Genomic DNA, 24790 nt, shown 5'->3' with positions numbered 1-24790 from the left:
AATAGAATAGGTAATTCAGAGAAAGTTTACGCTTTTAGCATAGCTCTTGCCTACAGCATTGGTCGGATACATACTAACTCTTTTCTCTGACTATCCATTAAGGGATTTAAGCTGTTTTAACCAGCTTGTTGTATACATACTGATTGTTCTTCCCATTTCTGGTGTATCTAAATAATTGAGATTCAAGAAGTTTATGACTCAGTGTGACGATTGTACAGCCGACCACGCTTAACAGTTATTTTCTTTAACAAAAAAAAAAAGAGTTCCCTACCCTCTTCTACATATTCTGCATGCCCTGTATAAAAAGATCAATGTACTTCTCTATTGTTAATCTGGTCTAGTCACAAGATCCCCTATGTCATTGAGAAGCTGCAGGGGAGAGGAGGAAGCGTTGACAACAGTAGGGCCATGGGAGCATGTATGTGGCATCTCTGTTCTAGGAAATCACATCTGTTGTTGAGCAATCCCTTACAGTGGATTAAATTAGGCAAGTATGCAAATCTTTTCTTTATCTAGGGTGTGCAGGATAAATAGGGGAGGAAGCAGTTTTAAGAATAGTTACAAATTCATACTACCATCAGGTTAAATTCTGGTCAAGTCCTGATCGTGGGAAGGTCAGAATGCGAGGTACAGAGTAATCTCTGGGGTAAAAATGCATGTGCACAGCAAGATAAATATGATTTCCAGGTATGACAGTATATCTGTTCTGAAGTGTTTTTTCTGGCTCTGGCTTTACTGGAAAGCAGTATGGAACAGGGAGCCTTTAGACCATAGGATTGGCCTGTTGGGAAGAGGCCAAGCGTTGTCTCTCAGAAATTTGAGTAATGTCTGTTTATCAGATTCTTCTAGGCCAGTTCAGTGCAATAAGAATCAGCATTTTTTGCTTCTCCTCTGTTTTACATAGCAAACAAGGAAGAACCTGCACTGAAGGAAAGGCATGTATTAGCCAGAATGGAGTCCGGGAAATTACCATAGTATCCACAGTAATTTGGACGTTTGCAGATAATTTTGTTGGACATCTGCAGAAGAAGGTCATCTTGGCACTCTATGACTTGAATGCCTCAAATTCTTAGGAGAGCAAGTAGGGGTGCAAGCACCTTTGCAAGTAGTCTGGAGGCCAAACATAGGCCGAATGATAGTGTGACAAATTGAAAGTGCTTGGTTATACTGTGAAGAGTAGAAAGGGCTGATTAGGTGGCTAACCACTTTCCTATTGGCCCAATTCTGACATTTTTCACACACATGTAAAAATATACTTTTTGTTTAGTAGAAAATTACTTAGAACCCCCAAACATTATATATATTAGCAGAGGCCCTATAAAATAAAATGATAGGTGTTGCAATTTTTATGTTACACAGTATTTACAGTATTTACGCAGTGCTTTTTTTCAAATGCAATTGTTTTTGGAAAAAATATTTTAATTAAGTTTTTTGCACACAAACACAATATAATATATAATTTTTTTGTAAAATATAAATTATATTACGCCAAGTAAATAGATACCCAACATGTCGAGCTTTAAAATTGTGTACACCTGTGGAATGGTGCCAAACTAAAATTATCCATAGGCGATGCTTTAAATGCCTTTAGAGGTTACCAGTTACAGGAGGTCTGGTGCTAGAATTATTGCTCTCGCTCTGACATTCACGACGATACCTCACAAGTGTGGTGCGATCACCGTTTACGTATGTGTGTGCATTTGCATGTAAGCATGGGGGGGCAGGGATGCTCTAATTTTCTATTAAATTATTTTATCTCTTTTTGTCTCTAAATTTTTTTAACTAACTCTTGCTATCACAGGGGATGAATAACATTCCTTGTGACAGCATGGGCTGTGACAGGTCCTCTTTATGGAGAGATCTGGGGTCTATTACATTCCAAATCTCTCCTCTGGCCTCCAATGCAGTCAATCAGACACAGATCAGTTTGATTGGCTGCCTTCCTAGCCACTAACGGGCAAGTAAACAAAGAGCCGAAAACAACTGACTATTATTATTATTAATCACTTCCGGTTTCTGGGGTCACAGAGAGGGAGGAACAATGTCAGTTCCTCTCTCTCTGTGTAGTGCAGCCATCACTGCCAGTTCCAGCACTCCCACACTCAGCAAACAGATGGGAGAGCCTGAGAAAGGTAGTGCTAGCGGGAGGGGCGACCTCCTTCCACTGCCTGCAGAAGTGATCAAGTGGCTTCTGGCTTCAAATCACTTCTGCCTAAAAGAGAATCTCTGGCTGCAAATTCTGATACTGGGATGATGCTTGTACTTGCAGGCAACATTCCAGTATAACCACTGAAACTCAAAGATGTCCATGGGCAGGAAGTGGTTAAGTAGGAATGTACAGGTAGGCATCTTGAATGTCCATTGATGCAAGATAATGGTCTTGTCTGTTTCCAAGTGAAACTTTGGAGAACACATACTTGTTTAGGGAAGTTAGATCTAGAATAGGATGACTCCCCCCCCCCCCTCCCCCTGTTTTGATACCATGAACAGGTTTGATTTGAGAGAAGAAAACTGCAAGGGGGTACAGCTTGAAACTATTTTGTACCTGTTTGAAATCACTGATTGAGTCCATAAGTCTGGGATGTCGGGTACCCTGAAGGATGAAAACTGCAACAAACATCCTCTCATTCATAAGATGAAGGATGTCCAACTCAATGAGCTCCTGTGGAACACGAACCTTCCTGGCTAGATTTTCAGGCCAATTTGAAACACTACTTTTCCGAAAATCAATCATTTGACGTCTCACATAACACTCTTTGGGAAGCACATAAAGTAGTTTTTTCAGGGACAATGCATTGCTATTTCCACCTCTCTTAACATAAAACCCTACCGCTATAGAAAAAATAAACCAGCTTAAGCTCCAATTCCTAGAATCTGAACTCTGTTCCAATCCTTCAGTCAAACTGTTAAAAAAACATTGTACAACTGCGTGCTAAACTAAACGATTTGGCCTTAGGCCATATAGAGAAATCTCCTACTTGCCTTCGTCAACTCTACTACGAGAAAGGAAATAAGGCCCATTGCCTTTTAGATAATAAACTAAAAGAGAAAACTCGACTGAACGCAACGCAAGCAATTAATGACAAACAAGGCCAGTTGCACTCATATCCTTCTCGGAATGGTTCAACTATTTAGAGATTTTTTACTATGACTTATGTAACACTGCGATACCACATTTCCCATCTTTGCAGGACATCAAAGAGCATATTCAAAGCTACCTCTATTCTACCTCAGAATTTCTAAACTTTCAGCGTCAGTCTTAGCTTCATTTAATGCACCCATCACAGGGGAGGAAATTGAGGAGACAATTAAATCTCTCCTGAATCATAAGGCTCTGAGCCTAGGTGGACTAACTTATACATATTATAAGACCTTTCTCCCAATCCTGCTTCCCTATATGACTTCCTTTTTTAATGTTTTTTTACATAACAGTCCTATCCTGAGTGACATACTGCGCTCTTATATTACGCTTATAACTAAACTGGACAAAGACCACTACCTACTGTATGAACTTTAGAACTATATCTTTTTTGTTTTTAAATCAAACTTAAAAGTATTTATTAAGCTGTTTTCTCTTAGGTTGAACAGATTCTCCCCATTCTGATCCATAAGGACCAGGTGGGCTTTGTCCTTTTTTGCCAGCCAGGCAGGAGACAATACTAGGAGAGTCATTAACTTAATAGTTGTTGCTAATAGGGAAAAATCACAAGCCTTGCTTCTAAGCCTAGATGCTGAAAGGGCCTTCAGTAGGCTTGGCTGGCCTTTTCTCTTTGCTTGAATATATGGGCATTAAAGGCCTTTTTCTAGGAGCAGTTAGACATCTCTACCCATCTCTGTCGGCACAGGTTAGAATTCCTTTTCGCTACGTCTCCCTCCTTTTCCATTACGAATGAGACTAGACAGGGGTGCCCATTGTCACTGCTGTTGTTTGCCCTCTGTTTAGAATCTTTGGTGTCCCATATTCATTGACGTACAAATATACAGGGTATAAAGGTCAGAGGCAGAGAATTTAAAATGTTTTTCTTTGCAAGCAGTATTCTTGAATAAAGCACCAATAGCTTATTGTCAGGTTATAAAACTAACCACTTGCTCTCCAGAGGATTTACCCCTCTTCCTGACCAAGCCATTTTTAGCGATACGGCGCTGTGTTACTTTAACTGACAATTGCGCAATCATGCAACGCTGTACATAAATAAAATTTATGTATTTTTTTCCCACAAATAGAGCTTTCTTTTGTTGGTATTTGATCATCTATGTGTTTTTTATTTTTTGCGCTATAAACAATAAATAAACCTCAAAATAATATGTGAGATCTTGCGAGCTACTATGGTGTCAAAAATGGTGTTTTGACAAACACAAAAAGTGCAGTGAAATAACATTGATTAAATTATAACAGCAGATTGCCTACACATCGCACATACCCATACTAATGTGTCATACTAAGCCAAAATAAATATAATGGTGTTCTCCACTGTTAAATAATTAAGTGTATAATATATCATTACAAAAGAAATTTGCCAAAAACAATATCAGTATTCCAAAATTGTGTCCAAAACCAACATCAATATTCCAAGATTAAGTGTCCATATATGATCCGTGATTTCACACTCTTTCCAGTAATGTGGACAAAAATGACTTGTGCTCAATTCACCACTATTACGTGCAATTCCACAAGCTGTGCTCTCACCTGATAGATATGACCAAACCGTTAAGTGAGGTCATAAATAGCTTGTGTCTCTTTTATTTGGATTTAGACTGGATGGGATTATTAATCTTCAGATTTAGGGATCCCCTCACTTCCTTAAGACTCTTCCTCCATTGGTGCATATGCCATAAAGAGTAATGAAAACATAGCGCCTTATCTTCTTTTAAAACATTTATTAAGCACAAAATATTGCACTCACATGTAAATGCTGATAGAATCGCTTTAAAAACTGATCCACAGTGTTTGCTAGCATTCAATTCAGTATGCTTGCTGTGTAGCTGCCTGTCTCCTTAAGCGTTGTGATATCAGAGCCTCTCCTCTATGCGTTATGCCACCGGGTCACGTGGCTTCATCAGGGGGGAAACAAATCATTAGGGCGGTAGGTAAGTGGTTAACCTTTCTAAATCTGCAGCCTTGCCAAAATATCTCCCTGCTATGGAAATCCAGCATATAATGACCCAATTTCCTTATGACTCAAAGCGATAAAATATTTGGGAGGTAACATAACCTCACATAACTTAACTCACATAACATAAACATAACTGGAAGGTTTTGTATAAAACAAACTTCCAGTCATTGTTTCACACAATCTGTACCACTTTAATGAAGTGGCAACGTCTCCACCTTTCGTGTATTCGTTGTATAACTTCTGTTAAGATGCCTATTCGTCCAAAACTTCTTTATCTTTCCAAACCCTACAAATTCCGGTTCCAATAGAACAGCTCAAATAACTTTGGAAATCCTACATTTTATCTGGGAGAGTAAGAGGTATAAAATATGTAACTCTGTGTTGTTTGCATCTAGGAGTGATGGTTGACTCTTGCTACCGAACTTGCTGAAATACTACTATGCATGCCAGCTACCGGCTGTGGCTTCTTGGTCAACTCTCCACTGGGCAGAGATGGAGAAACTCTGGTTAGCACCAGTCCACCCTCCAACGTTCTGTAGAATATGGACGCTGCAATAACTTTGTCTGCCCTGTTGTCCTTTTGCATAGTAGGCTACACCTTCGTACTATGGAAAACACTGAAAGTAAATATAATCTCATGACAGAAGCTTCTATAATTACAGCGTTCCTATGTAATCCCAAAGTGCTGGATAGACTTCCCAGATGGTCCAGCCATGTTGGTAAATGTAACTGTTTAGTTTTGGGAACTTGGTGGATCTGACAACCAGAAAGCTACTGCCCTTTAACACACTTAGAGATACTGTAGATTCCAGCTACCACTTTGGCTACCTGCAGATACAGCAATATGCCAAATCTATTACTGCTTCACTTCAATTTGCCAAGCTTACACCGTTTGAGAGATTGGCCATTTCTGGCTCCTCTCAGAGGGGCTTAATTTCAGACATTTATAAAATACTGAATGCAATCTCTTTTCAAACGCAGGGGAAACATTCTTGCATGTATAGGTGGGAGAGAGCTTTGGGAGAGGTGTTTACCCCGAAGGCATTGCAGGGTTATCTGGTCTCAGGCAGCAAAAAGCCTTAGAAAGGAAAATCCTTACAAAATCCTCTTTCTGGTACATAGCAGCGACCCTCCGCACAATTTACCTCATGTCCAGCGATCGCTGTTGGAGATACCATCAGGAACGCGGATTTCCTACCTACATATACTGGCATTGCCAAAATATAATCCCCTACTGGCACTCGGTCGCTCACGTATTGCAGCGTTTGTTTGAAACAACTGTTCCTTTCACTCCTAAATTATTCCTTCTGGGCCTGCTACCCTAACTCGCTTCAAAAACACTAAGAAGTTGCTTTGGCGCATTCTCACGGCAACGTGCTGTCTAGTGGCTCTCCAATGGAAAAAGAGGGACCCTGCTACCTTGGTAGACCTTTACTCTAGAATTAGGGATGTGGAACTTATGGAGACCCTGACAGCTTGTATGGATAATACCTTAGATAAACACAAAGCAATTTGGGAACCCTGGTACTGCTTGGAAGAAGTGTAATTTGAAATTCCTTGTCTCCTGCAGCTTCTGGGTGTCTTGTCGATGACTCGGTTGTTCAACAGTATGCTGACCAGTACACTTCTCTAGGTCTTCTATTCTTTAGTTTTCTTTTAGTGTTGTCCTGCAACTAATGCTTTGCAATTTACCTCAGGCTGGACTGTTACTATGTGCTAGGGAAAACAATGCCTTTACTCTATCTACTGTCCATCCTCTGAAGTAGTGAATTAAACCTATCATCCTTGATATATAGGTTCCCACCACTATAATTCTCATACTAAGGTACACTTTATGGATTCTATTGTTGACTGTATGTTTATTGTATGCCATTCTAGTTTTTCTATACAGTCACCATTTTCTTTATACTGTTGGCAGGTGTACTTGGGTAGCCTTTTGAACTTTAAGTGAAAGCCACTGTGCAGGGCATTGTATATTTGTTTCTCCAATAAAATTATTAATTGCAGAAAAAAAAATACAAATGTCATACTTACCTGCTCTGTGCAATAGTTTTGCACAGAGCAGGCTCAATCCTCTTCTTTTTGTGTCCCCTGCCAGAGGTCCTGTCCCCCTCCTCTCTTTCCTGGCTGGGTGTCCAAATAGCAAGGCTCTTGCTATGGGACCACTCAAGCAGGCTTGACCCCACCCCCATTGGCTTTGATTGACAGCAGTAAGAGCCCGCTGCTGTGTGAGCCAATGAGGAGAGAGAGTCCCAGGAGAGTCGACATGGGGCCATCGACCAGTTAAGTTTAAGGGGGGCTGAGGGGGGAGCAGGACTCAGGTTTTTTTTATCTTTATGCATATAATACATGAAGGTACAAAACCTTCTGCCTTTAGAACCACTTTACTGAGCCTGTCTCACCAAAGAGACGGCTTTCCTTTAAAGTGCATATGAGTGAGGTGTCTTTTACAGGCAATTTCAGCTGTCCAGGCTTTCAACTATTCTACGTACATTCATGGCGAAAAATATTGGCACCCTTGAATTTCTGTCAGATAATGAACCACTTCGCCCAGAAAATGATTGCAATTACAAATGTTTAGGCATTCTCATGTTTATTTTTTTGTTTGTATCGGTATGACACAAAAAAGTGGAGGGAAAAAAAAAGCCAAATCTGACACATTCCACGCAAAACCCCAAAAATGGACTGGACCCTCTCAAAATTGGCACCTTCTCAAAATTGTAAAAACATATTGCATTCCAAATTTGTGATGTTCCTGTGATTTGTAATTAAACTCACCTGTATCAGTTACAGGTCTTAATGTTCCTGTGTCCACTGTGCACAACATTGTCAAGAAGTTTACAGGACATGGAACTGCAGCTAATCTCGGATGAAAGAGAAAAACTTGATCAAAGATTGCAACAAAGGATTATTTGAATGGTAGATAAAGAACCTTGTTCAACTTTCAGACAAATTCAAGTTGACCTTCAGGCCCAGGGTACACTATACATTGCCATCAGAATGAAAAGGGATGCTATGGTAGGAGACCCAGGAGGACCCCACCGCTGACACAGAAATATAAAAAAGCCAGACTGAAGTTTGCCAGAAGTTACCCGAGAAAGCCTGTAACGGAACCGGAACCCAGACCGCACTGAGTTTTTCCGTTATAGCACAACTTCCCCTGTCCGAACACCATCCACGGACCACACCCTCGGAATCCCTCAGGAAAATAGACAGACACCCAGCTCTTACTAAAACAGGAAGCCAACTACCTTTATTTTTCACAACCAACAAGTCTTATACAGAGGGCGGGGAAACACAACCAGGAACAGGACATACATCATCAGCCCACCCTCTCAGTGGGAAGGGCTACAGTATAGGCAGGAAACACCTCATCACCCCTCCCCATCCAACTAGACACAGAACAATGGGATGCAACCATGTGGCAAAGGACATTGACCAACCCCCACACCAATACACAAACAGTACATCCCATAATAGTCGGCTGGACAGGGAGACACAGCACCATGGGGGGGGAGCACATGGCAGGGACAAAGGAATACACACTATACACAATACTGGGACATTCACACCCTGTACCCCTTAACAGGCACAGGGTGGGTTAAACATAATGAGGGGGACATGAGCTGACCAAGCGGTCCCCCCACCCCCAAAAGTCACTCCCGTCACATATCTCCCCTTTCGGCAGGAGAGTAACACAGGAGTAGATCCCAGACGGATGTACTCTGAAGTTACTCTGCACCTCCAGTCTCTCAATGCCGGCACCCGCACAGTACCCCATGCAAATTGTCCCACACCAAGCGTTACTCACCCAGCCAACCTCTGCCTCTCCCGTAGAACATACCCGCCGCTGGGGAGAAGTACGGACTAGTCCTTCTCCCGGAAATCCTCTCAGCCGCTGGAGAGAAGACAGGGTGGCTGGGCCGCCTTCATCCTTCTGTGGGGGATCTGGGCCGACTGCCCAGCATCCCTGGGGTATCCAGGTGGTGGCTGTAGTTGCTAGGCAGAGGCCAGCGGCGCTCTGCCCTGTTGCCAGCTTTTCTGCTGGGGACCCCACATCTGCTCCGGCTAACCGTGGGGAAGGGAGGCTGCCTTCCTCCACTCCCAGACTGTGGATCTGCTGCTGGGATGGCATTCCTCTGTCACTGTCCCCCTGGTGCACAGATCCTGGCTTGAGAGGGAAAACTGTTTCCTCCACTCTGGCTGACTGTGGGGTAGAGAGGACAACAACCTCCTCTCCCTTCTCACCCTGGGCCTCTGAAACTACCACAGGCATGGGACAGAGGTCCTGGACCCTCTGTCCGGTTGTCAGCACTTCAGCTGGCGGCTCCCCGGCTGGTTCCTCCTCAGAAAAGAAATCAATCAAATCCCCAGCCTCTGGAACTGGGGTTTGGGGATCGGGGCTCACCATCTCCTGTCCGTGGAACTCAGGAGACGTTACCAGTGCTGGGCAGAGTTCAGTACTGCTTGGCCCTGTTGCCAGGTCTACTGCTGGTTCCTCCTCAGCTGAGAGGTCTATCAGATCCCCAGTCTCTGGAATTTCCACTGATGACTCTTGGGCATGCTGCCGAACATGTCCTAGCAGCTGCCTGTATGCCCTTTCCAGATGCAGTTCTTTCATCAGCAGGTATTCCAGATCTGGTTTAAGTTCTGAGACCCCTCTGAGACCAAACATAGCCTCTCTGCCTTCCCGCAACTCCTCCAGAGTAGGTTCTCCTCTATCGCCAAACACAAAAAGGTCTGTAAGGCTCTCCCACAGCAATCCAGGCAACACCAAAGTCAAGTCCCTCAGGAGAGCACTCTGTGGACACCCCTAAATATTCCTGCTCTGCGTACCACTGCAGAGCCCGATATCTATTGTCCAGTTGTATTTCCTGCTGGACCAGCCTGTCCAACTCAGTCACCCACTGCTCCTGGGGTTGCTCTCCAAGGAATGGCATCCGTAAATTCCGATGGTCCCTGGCCCTCTCCTCTGGGGTTGGATACCACTTGCCTTTGTCCATACTAGCAGCCTGGACGGCTCCTCTCCAAAGCACCTCCCAAATCCGCTGCCTGAGCTCCAGGTACTGATCCGCAGACACAGTCCTGGGGTATGTTGCAAGAACAGTCTGTAGCAGCCCTGGGAACTCTGATGCCAGGTCCATATCTCCACTGGGGTGACTGACGTCTTTTCCTGCTCTTGAATCCCGGTGGTGGTTTGGATGTGTTTACAGTTGGAAGCACAATCCCACCGCTTGCCACCAATGTAACGGAACCGGAACCCAGACCGCACTGAGTTTTTCCGTTATAGCACAACTTCCCCTGTCCGAACACCATCCATGGACCACACCCTCGGAATCCCTCAGGAAAATATACAGACACCCAGCTCTTACTAAAACAGGAAGCCAACTACCTTTATTTTTCACAACCAACAAGTCTTATACAGAGGGCGGGGAAACACAACCAGGAACAGGACATACATCATCAGCCCACCCTCTCAGTGGGAAGGGCTACAGTATAGGCAGGAAACACCTCATCACCCCTCCCCATCCAACTAGACACAGAACAATGGGATGCAACCATGTGGCAAAGGACATTGACCAACCCCCACACCAATACACAAACAGTACATCCCATAATAGTCGGCTGGACAGGGAGACACAGCACCATGGGGGGGGAACACATGGCAGGGACAAAGGAATACACACTATACACAATACTGGGACATTCACATTCACACCCTGTACCCCTTAACAGGCACAGGGTGGGTTAAACATAATGAGGGGGACATGAGCTGACCAAGCGGTCCCCCCACCCCCAAAAGTCACTCCCGTCACAAAGCCAAAATCCTTTTGGAAGAATGTGCTGTGGACAAACAAAAAAATTACAGCTTTTTTGGTAAAGTCCGTCAATCTACTGTTTTCAGAAAAAGAAATAAGGCCTTTACAGAAAATAATACAGTCCCTACAGTCAAAAATAGTGGAGGTTCACTTAGTGGAGGTTGCTTTGCTGCTTCAGGCACTGGATGTCTTGACCATGTGCATGGCATTATGAAATCTGAAGACTACCAAAGAATTCTGTGGTACAGTGTAGGGCCCAGGGTCAGAAAGTTCGGTCTTGTTAGAGGTCATGGGTCTTATAGCAGGACATTGACCCAAAGCACACATCAAAAAGCACCCAGAAATGGGTTTAAGACAAAGTGCTGGAGAGAACTGAACTGCCCAGCAATGAGTCCAGATCTCAATCCCATAGAGCACTAATGGAGAGGTCTCAAAACAAGAGTTGGAAAAAGGAACCCTTCCAATCTGAGATCTGGAGCTGTTGGTGAAAGAAGAGTGGTCCAAAATTCTATTAGAGAGGTGTAAGAAACTCATTAATGGTTAAAAGAAGCAATTGATTTCAGTTATGTTTTACAAGGGGTGTGCCAATAATTTTGTCCAGTCCACTTTTGGGGTTTTGCGTGGAATGTGTCAGGTTTGGCATTTTGTTTCTCCACTTTTCTGTGTCATACCAATGTAGCACTAACCCCTTAGGGGTTTGCTGGCAAATTGGGTTTCCCTATAGTCCTGCACAGCCAGGCAATCTGCATTCTCCACAAGCTTGCGTTCAGAGTCAGAAATCGGTCCTTGAGCTTTTGTTTTGTTGTTTATTGAGGGGATTTAGAACTGGGATAGGGTAAGGGGGGTATAGGATGCCCAAGGGAACCGATAACTGACCACAAACTTCCTGGAACTATTCACAAGCTTCTCTTCTGCTACACAGTCTCTGTTGGAGAGGTAGCCAGCATCTACATGATATACCACCCCAGACCCTAGATGAAACTCTCCTCTTCACCCAGCAATTTGGAGGTTCTCCTGAGCAGGGGATCTGGGTCCTATTCCTTTAAATGGTTAAACAGTCACTAGTAGGGAGCTAATCTGGTTTCTCATCAGAGTTCTTCTTCCCATATCTGCCCAGGGGTGCAGGTGTACTCACCAGATCCTCTCCCATACTGCTTGCAGGTTGGCTGCTGCTACCAGGCCTATCAGCTGGGTTACTCCTTCCCTGCCATACAGGTGGTGCTCACTCAGGGGGCAGTGAGCCCCAAGATTTCCTCCTTTCCAGCTCCAAACTTGCAGGTAGGCCCTATCCCACTAGGCCTCCTGGCAGCCTTCTTCCTCCAGCCTCACATCTTCCCCCAACTCTCTACACTTTTCCCACCACACTCCTGCCACTGAGCAGGCTCCAACACTTAAGGGAGTCCCAGCCTCTTGCCAATCCTTCTGTTCTGCTCCTGTCTAACCATTAGGATATAGCTCCCCTAGCTAAACTAGGAGGGTGCTACACCAATACGCACAAAAGAAATAGACATGAGAATGCCTTGACATTTGTAGCATTTTTTGGGCGAAGTAGTGCATTATCTGACAGAAATGCAAGGGTGCCAAATTTTTTGGCCATGACTGTATATGGACAGAAATGAGTCATTCTTTAATTTTGTGTCATGACTTGTTCTAGGGCATAAACAAACAAAAGCAGAATGGAAGCAAGGTTTGAATATGTTCTGTCAGAACGTGGTACTGAAATACAGGATCTTGTTGACTGTTAATTTACCAAGTCCAATTAGCTGCAGTTTGAAATACCAGATTTCAGCAATAGCTGATCACCAAGAGCAATGAGTCTTTAAAGAGAGTCTGCAGAATCCTTAAGGAGCATCTTCTGTAGAGCAATGTTTATTTAGCACTGAGATGGCAGGGTCTACTACCAGAACACTCTACTTTTAAGTGAATTATTTTCCTTTGGATATAATTCAGCAATAATTTTCAGAGCAGCAAAAATCTTCTTTGTAAGTACTCCAATTGTCATAAATTGCCCATTCTATTTTTTTCATGAATGGGGAGTGTCGTTTTGGACTTTGCAAGTCTCTTAGATCTCAAAGGGACATGGCAAGACAGAGGAGACTCAAGTGTAACTATGCTGAGGTTTTCACACACAGCAGAAGTGAGCGTGTCTATATTGGCAAGCATTTTGTGTGAAGCCACGGTATCAGGTGTTTAGGAGCCTGGGTGTGAGAATTATTCTGCAGTCTCCTCAAGCATCAACTCTAGGTCTTCTTTAATCCACTCTGTTTCTACCACTTCAAGAGAGCTAGAATGAGCTGCAGAGAGTAGTGTTAAAACAGATTCTGCTGCAGTGCAAGGGAAGCATTTTTACTTGGTTTTAGTGTGTTTCAAACCTTCGGCAGAGTGTTTTCCTGTACTTTTGACATAGCTTCCTTGCCACCATTGCTAGAAGTAAGGATATGCCCCAGTGGGGTATCATAGAATAGGGTATGGAAATGTTTTAAGCATGTCTAGAGAAGGATATGCAGTAACCCAGGTGTCAATTGTCTTGTAGCAAAGTCCTTGTGGCAAAAGAGTGGAAGGAAATACCTAAATACCTTATAAGGGCTCTGGGCAGAAGTGTTGGTAATACTGCAACCTCTGGTGTGATGTAATACCTAGTCATCCACCCAAGATTAAGCTCTGAATGGTGGATTTTTTTTTATTGTTAAGTTTGAAAGATTAAACACTCGATAGGTGAAAGAACGGTTTCATGATCATCTTTACACACAGCAAATACTATTTAGGAGACACTTAAATAAGTGTACTGCAAGTAAAGAGATAGTACTTACTGTAAGACTACAGTATCGGTTTGAAAACAGGACAAACCTATCCCACCTTTCCATGTTGCTAGCCCTCATATGGGTGCAGGCTTAGCACATCACAGCAGGCATACCCCAGGGGGGTCTTCAGGGTCTGGGAACCATAGGAGTAGACCACAGCCCTGAACCTGAAAAGCATACCTGTGGCTAATTCACGTTAGCTGCTCCCCTAGCGTGGGATCCAGGTATTGTTCCCAAAGTATTACCAAGGGTAAACTATCCAGTATATGCTGCCTCTAATGTTATAGTAGAGCGTAGTGAAGAGTGAACAATGTGACATAAGGTAACTCATTAAACATAGAAAAACGTCTCCACAGGGCAGAGAGGACCATCACCGAAGGACACTAGCAAAAACGGAGGTCTCACAAAGTGGGTTAGGGATATAGGGGAAAGCACAGAGAACATGCCAAAAAGTTTTACTAGTGTCCAATTACCTGCAGATAGCAGCCTATAACCGAGGATCCATGAATATCCTGCCTGTGACCGGTACTGTAAGATTAATAAAAACCTGGTTCTTTTATTTAAAATGGTGTTTATTTCATTTGTTTTCATAAACCAGCTACAATAACAAAAAAAAGAAAAATAAACAGCAGGAGCCCCAAGCTAAGGACATAAGAGTAATGGTTACATAAAAAAGGGGGGAAAAAAACAAAACAGTAAACAGGCTATTGCCAGGACTACCTTGAGCCCACCTAAAAGAATGGTGACAGTCACATATAAACATAAATAAAACAATGCTGCGCTGCAAACAAATAAAGGAATACAAATTTTAAAAAGTTCTATAACCATGTAGGTGGTGTAACCTCAGTGCTCACAGAACTCTCACCTCAGAGAAATCAAATTGCGCTTAATACTGCCACATTAGTAAGGATTCCTTCACTCTGCCGATCATTAGCCTTGTAAAAATGGTCAAACATCTTTGTACTTTAAAGAAGCATCAAGCCACATATGGGATCCTTTAAGGGGAGGGGGGTGGTGTTGGAGGTCTGAGATAATCGCCCTTAATGAGGAAGACAAAAGGACACTTCAATGGTGCAGTATGTACTAACAAGGGTATCTTTATTATGTTAAAAAGTATTGCACTTACATGTAAATATAAATAAAAACACCATAAATCAGGTAAGAAACATCACCAGATAAACTGCACTTCCAGGCAGTGTTAGACACAGTTCATGTCTGCCCACAGTCACGCCCTGATGCGTTACATCACACCCACGTGACTTCATCAGAGGGATGGTAGAGGGCAGAAGGATAATACTTATATAGTGTTCCAAAAGTCAATTAAGCAGTGGCCATTTTGCTGAAGTCCTTCTCAGAGCACAATAGCGGCCATTTTTTGTTGGTCTCGGGAAATAGTACACAAGCGGTGGCCATTTTAAAGTAGTTCAAGGTACTCCGACGGCCATTTTCCTTTAGTCTCAGGAAACAATGTTATAATAGCAGCCATACGCCAACATTTCTAAATACTACAACATCCTGAGATGACTATCTTCCCTTAGAATCTAAATGATATAGAAGCAGCAACTAACTTAACAGATAACAGGGTGATAATGGCTACATAATATAGTATTACTCGCATAAATAAAGCAGCCAGTATTAACTTGGTCTGCAAGCAACATGAACCAGCTAGTAGCAAGTGATGAAAGTGATATTGTTTTTGTCAGTCTCTGGTACCTTGGATCACTTGCTACTAGCTGGGTAATGATTATTTCACATACTATGGACTTGATTTATGGACATTAATTTAATATTTAGTGTATACTACACTCTATACACCTTGACTGATAGCATCTTGGATCCCATTAAGTGAGTCTCCTGGAAGCATAGTACGTGGAGATTGTGGGATTTAAGGAGCTCAAAGAATAAACCTGATTCTTGATTACAAACAGCCAAAGGGTAACTGCTGGAGACTGAAAAGTTGTCAATTTGATTACATGCATGCATCCCATGACTATAGTAGAGAACTGTATCTGCACACTGAAATATATATGTGTATCGAAAAAATATGAATATGATTTTAATGTTTAACAAAATTGCTCTGTTTTCCTGTAGGAAGTTGGAGCTGCCACTTGTGCATCAATGAATTACGAGAAGGTTAAGCTGGATCTGCCATGACTGAGTAAAATTGAAGACACCTACAACTAAATGCAGCAATTCCATTTTTTACAAAATGAAACTCACATTGTTTGCATTATTCCATTGTTATGACACTATAACCACCACAACCTAACAACCATTAGGTTAAAGACAATTAAGAACATCACCAGCTAACCATATAGATTGCAAAGTCTTATAAACAAAGCATAATTTTTACTGTACAGATGCCTACAATCTTCATCACAGTGCATATGAAGTAACATTGTCAAGATCTGCCATAGCAGTTATGCTGACTTGAATATTTCTTGAGCACTGACCTAGATCAAGTATTAAAATGTGGAAAGTCAGAGAAACATCCGAAATCCTTATCAGCTTTTTGTGCGTCAGTGGACCAAATTAATTAAGCTAGAGTCAGTATGACAGCCAGGCAACTAGCTTTTTTCAGAAACAGAATTGGCAATGGCAGCCTCCATTTGTCTCTGATGATAGGTTTCCTTTAAGGAGGATGTATTGAAGACACTGTCACTTTTATACAATTTCATTGATTTACTGGGCCTCTTGTACAGATGATTAATGGGGAACCTTCTCCGTTAACTAAATATACTTATGTTTTCACTGTTTGAAGTAAAAAAAAATCAAGAAGGACCAGAGAGAACAGATTTGAATCCACCATGAATGCGTGTGTTCATAGCTGCATATAGATATTGTTATGCATTCCAGTACATTTTTAAACTGCCCCACTCAGTATTTAAGTTCTGAATCTTTATAATTGTACATGCCTAAAAATGGCACAGTCTGTTGTGACACCCAAAATAGATGAGGCTCTATAGACTAAAGTGGCTCTATAGGCACAATTCATGGAGATAGTTTAGATATCTTACCCACATTCATTATTTTATCTCATGATCATTTACCTTCATAGTTAACTTTAAAGAACATTTTTTTTTTCATGAAATGGCCATGCAATTATTGTCTTCCTTTCTCATATTTGTTATTTATTATTACAAATTACTGATTTACCACCACTTAAAAAGTTATGTTCCCCCGATCCTCAAAAGACATCTTATTGCACAGCTATTAGAAGCCAGCAGTATTATTAAACAGAGAACCTGTGTGCTCATCTTTGTAAACTGACATTTTCATACAAAATACCTTTGAAAAAAAAAAACACTTGTGTGCATGTGTGTTGTAAATTCATTTCATACACTAGCAACTGATTTTAAGATAATTGACAATCCATTTTTAGTTACGATAACACTTGACAAGTCTTTGAAGAGAGACGTTCAAAAAAGTACAGTGTAAAGAACTGTAGATGGACAAACATATGACCATCCTGCACTGCATTGCTGTAGAGCTGGTTGACCACATGAAGCTCTCTCAACATTCAAGTGTCACTGTCATAGGATCAACGCACTTCTATTTTCACTTACTAACAACCGCAGTTGCAAAAAAAGTTACTACAAAAAGATACTGTGTAATATCAACATAAAAACAGAATGAAATTATTTGCAAATCTCATAAATGCATATTTTATATACAATAGAGAACACATCAAATGTTTAAACTGAGAAAATGTACTATTTAACTACTTCAGCCCTGGAAGGTTTTCCCCCCTTCCTGACCAGGCCAGTTTTGCTATTCGGTACTTTGCTATTTCAACTGGTAATTGCGTGGTCATACAACTCTGTACCCAAATGAAATTTATGTCCTTTTTTTCACACAAATAGAGCTTTCTTTTGGTGGCATTTGATCACCACTGGGTTTTTCATATATATACAGTGGATATAAAAAGTCTACAAACCCCTGTTAAAATGTCAGGTTTCTGTGATATAAAAAATGAGACAAAGATAAACAATTTCAGAACTTTTTCTACCTTTAATGTGACCTATAAACTGTACAACTCAATTGAAAAATAAAACTGAAATCTTTTAGGGGGGAAGTAAACATAAAAAACTAAAATATTGTGGTTGCATAAGTGTGCATACCCTCTTATAACTGGCAATATAGACATTTTCAGAATTAAGCAATCACATTCAAAATCATGTTAAATAGGAGTCAGTACACACCTGCCATCATTTAAAGTGCCTCTGATTAACCCCAAATAAAGTTCAGCTGTTCTAGTAGGTCTTTCCTGACATTTTCTTAGCCGTATCCTACAGCAAAAGCCATGGTCCTCAGAGAGCTTCCAAAGCATCAGGGGGATCTCATTGTTAAAATGTATCAGTCAGGAGAAGGGTACAAAAAAATTTCCATGGCATTAGATATACCATGGAACACAGTGAAGAGAGTCATCAAGTGAAGAAAATATGGCGCAATAGTGACATTACCAGAACTGGATGTCCCTCCAAAATTGATGAAAAGACGAGAAGAAAACTGGTCTGGGAGGCTGCCAAGAGGCCTACAGCAACATTAAAAGGAGCTGCAGGAATATCTGGAAAGTACTGGCTGTGTGGTACATATGACAACAATCTCCCATATTCTTCATATGTCTGGGCTATGGGGTAGAGTGGCAAGATGGAAGCCTTTTCTTGCAAAGAAAACATCCAAGCCTAGCTAAATGTTGCAAAAACGCATCTGAAGTCTCCCAAAAGAATGTGGGAAAATGTGTTATGGTCTGATGAAACCGAGGTTGAACTTTTTGGCCATAATTCCAAAAGATATGTTTGGCACAAAAACAACACTGCACATCACCAGAAGAACACTATACCCAAAGTGAAGCATAATGCTTTGGGGCTGTTTTTCTTCATCTGGACCTGGGGTCTTAGTCAAGGTAGAGGGAATTATGAACAGTTTCAAATACCAGTCAATATAGGCACAAAAGGCTTCTGCTAGAAACATGAAGAGGAACTTCATCTTTCAGCATGACAACGACCCAAAGCATACATCCAAATCAACAAAAGGAATGGCTTCACCAGAAGAAGATTAAAGTTTTGGAATGGCCCAGCCTGTGCCCACACCTGAATCTGATCGAAAATCTGTAGGGGGATCTGAAGAGGGCTGTGCACAGGAGATTCCCTCGCAATCTGACAGATTTGGAGTGTTTTTGCAAGGGAGAGTGAGCAAATATTGCCAATTTAAGATATGCCATGCTGATAGACCCATACATAAAAAAAGACTGAGTGCAGGAATCAAAACAAAGGTGCTTCAACAAAGTATACGTTTAAGGATGTGCACACTTATGCAACCACATTATTTTAGTTTTTTTATTTTTATTTCCCACCACCTAAAAGATTTCAGTTTGTTGTTCAACTAAGTTGTACAGTTTATAGGTCACATTAAAGATGGAAAAAGTTCTGAAATGATTTATCTTTGTCTCACTTTTTTTTACATCACAGAAATCTGACATTTTAACAGGGGTGTGTAGACTTTTTATATATAACGAAAAAGGACCAAACTTTCTAAAAAAATATATATATATTTTCTACTTTCTGTTATAAAAAAATATCCAATAAACTCATTTAGTAATAAATTTAGGCCACAAATGTATTCTGCTACATGTCATTGGTAAAAAAAAAAAATAATAAATCCCAATACTAATTAGTATACTGATTGGTTTGTGTAAAAGTTATAGCATCTACAAACTATGGTATATGTATTGGAATTTATGTAGCTTTTACTTTCTGCCTGCCTATCACATTTCTTGAGGTGCTAAAATGCCAGGGCAGTACAAAACACCCCCCAAATGACCCCTTTTTATAAAGTAGACACTCCAAGGAATTTTCTGAGAGGCATGTTGAGTCCATGGAACATTTTATTTTTTGCCACAAATTTTTGGAAAATGACAAATAATATTTTTTCTTTTTTTTACACAAAGTTGTCACGTAAATGCCATGGGTATATGTGAAATAACACCCCAAAACACATTCTGTTACTTCTCTCAAGTATGGGGATACCACATGTGAGAGACTTTTTGGCAGCCTAGTCACATACAGGCCCCCAAAATCTAATGACCACCTTCAGGCTTTCAAAGGGCATACAGTGCCTTGAAAAAGCATTCATACCCCTTAAAATTTTCCACATTTCGTCATTTTACAACCAAAAATGTAAATGCATTTTATTGGGATTTTATGTAATAGACCAACACAAAGTGGCACATGATTGTGAAATGGAAGGAAAATGATAAGTGGTTTTCAAAATGTTTTACAAATAAATATCTGAAAAATGTGGCTTGCATTTGTATTCAGCCCCCTTTACTCTGATACCCCTAGCTAAAATATAGTGGAACAAATTGCCTTCATAAGTCACTTAATTAGTAAATAGAGTCCACCTATGTGTAATATAATCTCAGTATAAATACATACAGCATAATGAAGGCCAAGGAACACACCAGACAGGCGAGGGATAAAGTTGTGGAGAAGTTTAAAGCAGGGTTAGGTTATACCAGGGGTAGGCAACCTGCGGTTTTCCAGCTGTTACAGGACTACAAGTTCCATCATGCCTCTGCAAGTCATAGCTGTAACTGTCAGTTTTGTAATGTTGCAATGCCTCATGGGAAATGTAGTTCCACAACAGCTAGAGAGCCGCAGGTTGCCTACCCCTGGGTGATACAAAGATATCCTAAGCTTTGAAAATCTCACGGAGCACTTTTCAATCCATCATCCCAAAATGGAAAGAGTATGGCACAACTGCAAACCTACTAAGACATGGCTGTTCACCTAAACTGACAGGTTGGCCAAGGAGAGCATTAATTCAAGAAGCAGCCAAGAGGCCCATGATAACTCTGGACACAGCAAACATGTGGAAGAAGGTGCTCTGGTCAGACGGAAAGCTAAAGCTGCATATCACCCTGAACACACCATCTTCACCGTAACACATGGTGGTGGCAGCATCATGTTGTGGGGATGCTTTTCTTCAGCAGGAAGGGGGAAGCTAGTCAGAGTTGATGGGAAGATGGATGTAGCCAAATACAGGGCAGTCTTAGAAGATTAATCAGATTGATTCATAACAGATTTGCTAACAGTGTGATCATGAGATTGCATAACAGTCACATGATCACTGGGTACCGATTACATTGATCCGCATTCCGATGGATACAGCGGTCGCAGGGGCGCTGCCCCCTGTGCCAGTACTGCCAGAGCGACATACTGGTGGATCTGCCTGTACATGCTGATCGCACGCAGTGCAAGTACTGTGGGTGGTCGGCAAGTGGTTAAAAAAAAGGTAATTTTTGATGGCATCAACATGTCTCAACAAAATTGGGACAGGGGAAAAAAATCTGTCAAAGTAAGTGGTAATAACAAGGAGAGCATTTTGCTACTAATTAGACTACAACCACAATTGTATTTATATTGTACAACCACAATTCCCAAAAATTTGGGACAGGGCCATGTTTACTATGATGCAGTATCCCCTCTACTTTTAACCACTTGATAACTGCGCTATACCCGAATAACGGGTACAGTGCGGTTATCCAGTTCTGGGAGGGTATCATATGACGTCCTCCCAGAGCACCTCTAACAGTGCGCACTCGGCGATCTCCGTGATGGCTGTGTCCTACGGACACAGCTGATCACGTGATGAGATAAAAGGCCAATCACAATGGCCTTTTACCACGTGATCAGCTGTATCCAATGACACAGCAGATCACGGAGTAAATACAGTTGCCTGTTATCAGCAGCATGAGGAAAGTACTGCCAGTAACCGGCAGCTGTCACTGAGCAGATCAGCACTGATCATCAGGGCACTGATTATCAGTGCCCTGCAGTGCTGCCCAGCAGTCCCACCCACCAGTGCCCAGCAGTGCCGCCCAGCAGTGCCACCTATCAGTGCTGCCCAGAAGTGCTATCAGTCAGTACTGCCAGTCAGTGCTGCCCGTCAATGTCATCCAGTGCCAATCAGCTCCACCAATCAGTGCCGACTATCAGTGACCATCATTGCTGCATATCAGTGCCTCCTCATCAATGCCCACCAGTGCCGCCTCATCAGTGCCACTTCATCAGTGCAGCCTACTAGTGCCCATCAGTGCTGCCTATCTGTGCCACCTCATTAGTGCTGCCTATCAGTGCTGTCTATCAGTGCAGCCTCATCAACACACATCAGTGAAGGAGAAAAATTACCTGTTTGCAAACTTTTATAATAGAAACAAAGAAAAACTTTTTTTTTTCAAATGTTTTGCTCTTTTTTTGTCTATAGTGCAAAACATAAAAAAACCCAGTAAAGATTAAATGCCAACAAAAAAAAGCTCTATGTGTGTGAAAAAAATGATAAAAATTTCATAGGGGTACAGTGTTGCATGACCGCGCAATTGTCGTTCAAACTGTGAGAGCTGAAAATTGGCCTGGGCACAAAGGGGGTATAAGTGCCCAGTAGGCAAATGGTTAACAATAATCTGTAAATTTCTGGGAACTGAGGAGAACACTTGCTGGAGTTGTCCCATTCTTGCCTGAGCATAGGCTGCTCTAAAACCTGGATATACACTCTCCGGCCACTTTATTAGGTACACCTGCTCAATTGCTTGGTAACACATATTGCTAATCAGCAAATCACATGGCAGCAACTCAATTGAATTTAGAAAAATGTGTGTTTGTATGTGTCTATATATATATATATATATATATATATATATATATATATATATATATAGTCAGGTCCATAAATATTGGGACAGCAACACAATTCTAACATTTTTGGCTCTATACACCACCACAATGGATTTGAAATGAAACAAACAAGATGTGCTTTAACTGCATACTGACAGCTTTAATGTGAGGGTATTTACATCCAAATCAGGTGAACGGTGTAGGAATTACAACAGTTTGCATATGTGCCACCCACTTGTTAAGGGACCAAAAGTAATGGGACAATTGGTTTCTCAGCTGTTCTATGGCCAGGTGTGTGTTATTCCCTCATTATCCCAACTACAATGAGCAGATAAAAGGTCCAGAGTTCATTTCAAGTGTGCTATTTGCATTTGGAATCTGTTGCTGTCAACTCTCAAGATGAGATCCAAAGAGCTGTCACTATCAGTGAAGCAAGCCATCATTAGGCTGAAAAAACAAAACAAACCCATCAGAGAGATAGCAAAAACATTAGGCATGGCCAAAACAACTGTTTGGAACATTCTTAAAAAGAAGGAACGCACCGGTGAGCTCAGCAACACCAAAAGACCCGGAAGACCATGGAAAACAACTGTGGTGGATGACCGAAGAGTTCTTTCCCTGGTGAAGAAAACACCCTTCACAACAGTTGGCCAGATCAAGAACACTGTCCAGGAGGTAGGTGTATGTGTGTCAAAGTCAACAATCAAGAGAAGACTTCACCAGAGTGAATACAGAGGGTCCACCACAAGATGTAAACCATTGGTGAGCCTCAAAAACAGGAAGGCCAGATTAGAGTTTGCCAAAAGACATCTAAAAAAGCCTTCACAGTTCTGGAACAACATCCTATGGACAGATGAGACCAAGATCAACTTGTACCAGAGTGATGGGAAGAGAAGAGTATGGAGAAGGAAAGGAACTGCTCATGATCCTAAGCATACCACCTCATCAGTGAAGTATGGTGGTGGTAGTGTCATGGCATGGGCATGTATGGCTGCCAATGGAACTGGTTCTCTTGTATTTATTGATGATGTGACTGCTGACAAAAGCAGCAGGATGAATTCTGAAGTGTTTCGGGCAATATTATCTGCTCATATTCAGCCAAATGCTTCAGAACTCATTGGACGCCACTTCACAGTGCAGATGGACAATGACCGAAAGCATACTGCAAAAGTAACCAAAGAGTTTTTTAAGGGAAAGAAGTGAAATGTTATGCAATGGCCAAGTCAATCACCCGACCTGAATCCGATTGAGCATGCATTTCACTTGCTGAAGACAAAACTGAAGGGAAAATGCCCCAAGAACAAGCAGGAACTGAAGACAGTTGCAGTAGAGGCCTGGCAGAGCATCACCAGGGATGAAACCCAGCGTCAGGAGATGTCTATGCGTTCCAGACTTCAGGCTGTAATTGACTGCAAAGGATTTGCAACCAAGTATTAAAAAGTGAAAGTTTGATTTATGATTATTATTCTGTCCCATTACTTTTGGTCCCTTAACAAGTGGGTGGCACATATGCAAACTGTTGTAATTCCTACACCGTTCACCTGATTTGGATGTAAATACCCTCAAATTAAAGCTGACAGTCTGTAGTTAAAGCACATCTTGTTAGTTTCATGTCAAATCCATTGTGGTGGTGTATAGAGCCAAAAATGTTAGAATTGTGTTGCTGTCCCAATATTTATGGACCTGACTGTATATATATATTCTCAACTGAGCTGGGCAGAACTCTATCAGCACAGTGACTGCATTCTCATAGGTGCAATGTTTGGGTATTCAAACAGTGACAGGTGCTGCAGCTGTCTGAAAACAATAGCTGGCAGATTCTTCTATCCATGCTGTTTAACATGGATGTAGCTGTATGAAAGAAATCTAAAAGTGTATGGCTAGCTGTACTCCGTGCTGATGCACTAGTTCAACCTTGCGTGCATTTTGCATTAACAGTACTGCACGATACTGTGCTGCTGCAGAGAAAAATTATTTCATAGGTTTCTTTGCAACATACTAGTCAAAAAAAAGCAAAGATCTGGCTGCTTGTTTCCTGAAAAGCAAGAGACTCAGACAAAGGCTGAAGTCCAGCTTCAAGTATCCTGAAAATGAAGACAAATGAACTTGAATAGTTCTAAAATGTGACGTGCTGCACAAATCAAATAAAAAATTGCTAACCGCTTCTAGCAGACTCTTTAGGGTGAGGCAAGTCTGTGTTTCTGTAGTTAAAACCTTTTCTTTGCTTTAACTTTACTCTCATGAGAGTCTGCCATTCTCTGCACTGGAGAAAGTCTCACTCCTATAGGAGTCTCTGTTCGTCTCAGCTTTTAGAATGGCTGGTCTTCTTCAATTAAGCTATGTGAAGGGTCAGAGCTAGAATTCTCTTAACATTTTACAGT

At 41.7% G+C, this 24790-nt stretch overlaps 1 protein-coding gene across 3 annotated transcripts in view; it reads left to right on the top strand.

Moving 5' to 3' along the window:
- Positions 1-17050, top strand: part of DPF3 (double PHD fingers 3) — a 455271-nt gene extending 438221 nt beyond the window's left edge. For all 3 annotated transcript variants that reach the window (XM_089686861.1, XM_089686859.1, XM_089686860.1), the window contains one exon: positions 15826-17050. In XM_089686861.1, the coding sequence (XP_089542987.1) occupies positions 15826-15872 (47 nt within the window). In that variant the 3' untranslated portion in view covers positions 15873-17050. The remainder of the gene's footprint in view (positions 1-15825) is intronic.
- The last annotated feature ends 7740 nt before the right edge of the window (positions 17051-24790 follow it).

The sequence above is a fragment of the Staurois parvus genome, unplaced genomic scaffold (assembly GCF_062004578.1).
Source record: "Staurois parvus isolate SC_StPar_1 unplaced genomic scaffold, SC_StPar_1.0 ptg000414l, whole genome shotgun sequence".
In the NCBI taxonomy this organism is placed as follows: Eukaryota; Metazoa; Chordata; class Amphibia; order Anura; family Ranidae; genus Staurois; species Staurois parvus.
This window is presented reverse-complemented; position numbering and strand designations above follow the sequence as displayed.